This window comes from Triticum aestivum, chromosome 3A (genome assembly GCF_018294505.1).
Source record: "Triticum aestivum cultivar Chinese Spring chromosome 3A, IWGSC CS RefSeq v2.1, whole genome shotgun sequence".
NCBI classification, from domain to species: domain Eukaryota; kingdom Viridiplantae; phylum Streptophyta; class Magnoliopsida; order Poales; family Poaceae; genus Triticum; species Triticum aestivum.
The window spans coordinates 123,347,556-123,352,857 of NC_057800.1; the positions used below are offsets into that span (position 1 = coordinate 123,347,556).

At 56.3% G+C, this 5,302-nt stretch overlaps 2 protein-coding genes across 2 annotated transcripts in view; both read right to left on the reverse strand.

Moving 5' to 3' along the window:
• The window catches only part of LOC123056848 (adenylate isopentenyltransferase 5, chloroplastic-like), a 65,335-nt gene extending 63,854 nt beyond the window's left edge, over positions 1-1,481 (reverse strand). Inside the window, exon 1 of the mRNA XM_044480099.1 lies at positions 1,177-1,481. Coding sequence (XP_044336034.1) covers positions 1,177-1,481 — 305 coding nt within the window. The remainder of the gene's footprint in view (positions 1-1,176) is intronic.
• Positions 1,482-3,345: 1,864 nt separating this feature from the next.
• LOC123058111 (uncharacterized) lies at positions 3,346-5,302 on the reverse strand (the record flags this gene model as incomplete). Its single annotated transcript, XM_044480934.1, is given in 2 exon segments — positions 3,346-3,706; positions 4,584-5,302. Coding segments are annotated over 2 exon segments (484 nt in total), but the record flags the coding sequence as incomplete, so codon positions are not given.

Genomic DNA, 5,302 nt, shown 5'->3' on the forward strand with positions numbered 1-5,302 from the left:
AACATGTTTTTGAAACTGAACAAAAATGTCAAACACATCAGATTTACGTTTAATAAGATAAAACCAGGTAGGCGACTATAAGCATCAACGAAACTGATATAATAATTGTGACCACTAACAGAAGTCTGAGTAGGACCCCATACATCTGAAAACACAAGTTCTAAAGGATGTTTCACCTCACGACTGGACTCTGAAAAGGGGAGTTGATGACTCTTCCCCTGCTGACAAGCATCACACACTGCTACATCTTTATTACTAGACAAGCTAGGAAGCTCATGACGACGCAAAACATGGCAGACAAGAGGTGTGGCCAGGTGACCAAGACGAGCATGCCACTGTGACGGAGAGACCCGAACTCCACTGAAAACGCGAGCGACGCCAGGATGACCCAAACGATAGAGGCTCTGGCACAGCCGCCCACTAAGAAGAATGTCCCTCGTGCCCTGATCCTTAATAAAAAGATCAAAAGGATGAAATTCACAAAGCACATTATTATCACGTGTGAGTTTAGGAACTGAAAGAAGATTATGTGTCACAGATGGAACTCTAAGAACATTGCGAAGCTGAAGACTCCTATTGGCATGTCTAGTGAGAATAGATGCTTGACCAATATGAGAGTTGTGCATACCTACTCCATTGGCGGTGTGGATCTTGTCGGAGCCGTGATAGGGTTCACGAGTGTGAAGCTTCCCCATCTCGCTCGTTAGGTGCTCCGTCGCCCCAGAGTCCATGTACTAGTGGGGATCGATGGAGTAGGACTGAGTGTGTCCTTGTTGCTTCTGCGGCGCCGGACGATCAGCCATGGCAACCTGACGGGCAAAGTTGCGTGTATCCTTGCCGTCATTGCCAAGACCAAGGAAGGTCCGCTGAAAGCGTTTGTGACACTTGGAGGACCAGTGCCCCTCAATGCCACACAACTGACACACGCGTCGACACCGGCCCCTGGTAAGGTTGTAGACGTGGGGGGGAGCCGACAATGACGAAGCCGGGGGCGGCCCCTTGGACGAGCTGCGGCCACCCTTAGTGGTGGCGTTCACGGAGAGGGAGCCGTGATTGGCCTTGGAGCAGCGCGCCTCGACACGCTGCTCGGTGAGGAGAAGACGGGAGTAGACCTCATGTGCCATCATGGGAGTAGAGTTGCCCCGCTCGTTGATGATCTCAACCAAGGCATCATACTCCTCGTCGAGCCCGTTGACGATGAAGGAATTGAACTCGGAGTCAGTGAGCGGCTGTCCAATGGAGGCCAACGTGTCAGCAAGGCCCTTGACCTTTTTGTAGAACTCCGTGGCCGTGGAGTTAAGCTTCTCGCACTCGCCAAGCTGACGACGGAGCGCAGAGACACGAGCCTGAGACTGCGCTGCAAAGGAGCGCTCAAGGATGGTCCAGGTCTCATGAGACGTCTTGGCGAAAACAACAAGCCCGGCGACAGCCGGAGAGAGCGACCCCTGGATGGAGGAGAGGTTCGCCTGGTCCTTCCCCATCCAAACACGGTGAGCCGGATTGTAGACCGGACCGTGCACGCTGTCCACCAGCGCGAAGGGGGGCAAGGGAGAGAGCCGTCGACGTAGACAAATAGGTAATGGCTCCCAAGGAGCGGAAGAACCTGCGCCCGTCAGAAGATGTAGTTGTCAGATGACAACTTGATGGTGATAAGATGGCCGAAGTGAAACGGCGGCGGCGTCGACGATCCCGTCGAGGAGACGGCCTGAGGTGAGGGCACCATAGAGGCCGTCAGCGTGACCGGGGACGCTGCCGGAGGAATAAAGGACGCGGGGGCAGATGGCGCCGCAGCCGGGCCCGACGCCGACAACCCAGCCATCAAGGCGGACTCGGGCGCCACCGGCGGTAGCGGCGGGGTAGCACCCGCAGGAGAGGAGGCGTCGACGCTGCCGCGGTGTGCACCGCGAGCTCGTGCTCGAACGACGATGGCGCCGGCGGAGTCGAGAAGAAGGAGCCTACGCTTCGGGTCCCGAGCGGGGCCGACACAGCGGCGGTGTCTAGCGGGAGGGACAGCAGCGCCGCAAGGGAGGTCGGCAGGAACCCCGCGGTGGTGGAACCAGACGTGGCGGCGCTCGACATGGCGGCGGCGCGATCGGGAGTGGCGGCGGCGGCGGTACGGGTATTAGGGTTTTAGCGGAAGCGATCGTAACCTAGCGTGATACCATGTAAGACAATATGTTTTGGAGGAACCGGCACGACCCTCTAGGAGTGGCCTATCACGTATATACAATGAAGGGATACAACGTTACATCATACGTACACATATACGGAAACTATACAATCTAACACCTTCAACTCGGACTTTCATGCTATAATTAAGCACCCCGTTAAACAAACAAATGACAGCATACCGAGCGGAACCTACATCTATCGGGGAGCTCAAATCCTCACTAGAGTAAGGCACGTCTCGATTAAAACATCTCAAATCTAAAGATGGTTTAGCTTTTCGGTGGATACGTCCGGCTTTTCGTGGTCTTCGGAGTTTTTACATGCCCTTCTCAGTGTTTTCTTCTGCGTGATGGTGATTTGCTTCGCAGATCACGACTGCTAGCATCTCCTGGTCTACGTCAACAATTTTCCGGCCGCTGCTTCCACAAACTCCTAGGTTGAATTTTTTTGGCTTGCCAAGGCGAAGGCCCAGAGGCGGCATCGACCTATGCTCATGACGCAATGCCTGCGGATGCAGGAGATTGAAGACCTGGGCTCTCCAAGGATGAATGTAATCTTTTTTCCTGTATGGTTGAATTTGTATTGACCTTTGTTATTTAATCATGGCTAGCTAGCCCTAGGGCTTAAAAAAAAAAATCATGGCTCCGCGCCTCCACGCGTACCGCCGGGCCGTACCTGCATGCTGGCGATAACTGGAATGGTCAGATTTCACTAGACGTTCTGGATAAGGTTATTTCCAGGTGAAGTTTCCGACAAATGGTACTGTATCGTTCTTCTTGCCCCGCCTCATCCGCGGACGAGAGAAACCACGTACTTACCAACACACGGCACGGCGCGGGCGACCAGACCAGACTGTTATCCTTGAAAAACCAGACCACGCCGACAACTGTTCGCAGGATTCACCGCCGTTCCGTACGCACGGTCCTTCCTTGCGGAAGTGGCGACTGGATCGAGCCGTGTGCGGCACCAGTCGTCTTGAGACCCCATCCTAAAAGTCAGGGTCCGCCTCCCGTAAACAGTGGAACAGTAACGACTAACGAGCGACCTCACGCCACGCGCTTTGCATTTGTCTGCCACGACGAGATGCTGCCTGACAGAGTGAATCCACGCAGCTCATAACATGCAGGCACGTAAGAGAGGAACACAAAAGACACACAGCGATAAAACTGAGCAATCGGCACATAACTTTCACGGCTGTTGCCAATAACACCATCTCCAAGCGCTCACACCTAAAACAACATCCGGCACTTGCATAGTACATCGAGAAAGGCACGGCTCCTAAACTGGATCGGTTTCTTACTTCAGTCAAGCCGAAGTCCACCTGAAGAGGGCCGCTTTCGAGCTTGGCGGCCTCCACTTCGAGGGCCGACACCTCACTGTTGAGTACGGAGATCATCAGGTAGAGCAGACATGTGGACACTCCCAGCATGCCGATCATGATCCACACGTTCCTCTTCATGACTGCCACCGACCTCTTCCCCCGCGACAGCTTTCCGCTCAAACCCTCCCGCTCGGTGCGATCCAGACAGTTGAGCTGCTTCAGAGATAACACAACGAGTGTTAGGCAGTGTTGAAACTGAATGAAACTGCACACATTTGTAGGCTACAAATTGTAGCTCTCGAGACTCGAGAGTGCTTGGGTTAACAAGGCATGGCCTGATTGGCTATGTAAAATACATACTGCTCCCTGCTTTTCAAAATACTTGTCGTGATTTTAGTACAAAATTAAACTAAAATCACGACAAGTGTTTCAAAATGCATACATGCATCAACTTCCTGCTAGCTGCAGGAAGAGAATTTTCGCGAATGCGCAAAGCTTGCGTATCATCGCATTGATAGAAAGAAGTAGAATGAGTATAAAAGGGGTACAACACATAACACGAATGCAGGAAGGCGTGTACATGGTGCCCAGAGGAGAGAGACAGGGGATGAGAGGATACAACACAGCTAAATCAGCCAGACCCTAGCCAAGAATGGTAATGCCAAACCAACAAGAATTCCACCATCGTCCGAGCCGAAAACGGGGACACCTCGAGCGAGCAAGATAGTGCCTTCAAGAAGGAAGATGATGCCAGGACATCGCCACTATCCGGTCCGGGGGACCCGTACCTAGGGTTTCCCCTGAGCTCGAAGAGGGGCTAAGCTGAAGGCCTTGGCAGCGCCTCCAAGAAGGACACGACACCCGCGGGCGCCGTCGCTACCAGCACCGGCAAGCCGAGCAGGGATCTCTCCCTGGCCTAAAGCTGAGCAATCCCATTGCCGCCAAATCCGGAAACGTAGATGGGGAGGCCAACGCTAGTCGAAACCACCATGTCAGGAAGGGGTAGGCGGGTTGCACCTGCCGCCGGAGGATGGCACCTCCTCCGAATCCACGAGCATAGGATCAGGCAAAAGGGGGAAGCTTTGAGGCGTACTGGGTAGGGCGGGCGACGAGGCGAACCACGCGGGGGTACCGGGGCGACAGCGTCCAGCAACGACAGCAAGCGAGGACTGGAGGACGCAGATCCAAACTGCTGTGGCCTTAGCCATCGGGACATCGGCAAGCAAGGTGAGCTGGAAGGGACGCAGCTACCTAGCCGCCAAGGCCGGAGCTGCCCGGTAGCGGACGCCGGCAGCGAGGAACACCGGAGAGACGCGGGCCTGAGGCTGCCGGGCCGGACCAGCACCGACAAGGACCGCCGCGGGAAGCCTAGTGCCAGCCACAACCACAGATGCGTCACCGCCTCCACACGAGAGCCGCCACCGTGGCTCGGGAGGGGAGGAAGGCCGCTGGAGACGAGGGGGCCGCCTGCATAGGAGGCAGACTGCGAACGCACCCAAAACCGGCCGCAGGCCTAAGACCCAACCACGGCCGGCCGAAACGAGGCCATGGGAGGGATGAGGAGCTGCAGGGGGGTGGCGCCCATGGCAGAGGCCAGGAGCGCCGGGTCGCCGCCGGCCGGCAGGCTCGTGCAGCAGCTGGGGAAGGGCGCCCGAGAAGCGCCGGGGAGGATCCCGGGGTCGCGGGCCGAGGGGGGTGGAGGCGCGAGCCGTGCGGGGGTCCGCGGCGGTCGAGGACAACGAGGGTGGTGCGGCCAGCCGGAGACGCGCAGGGGCCAGGCCGCGGGGACCGGATCCGCCGCCGTCGGACTGG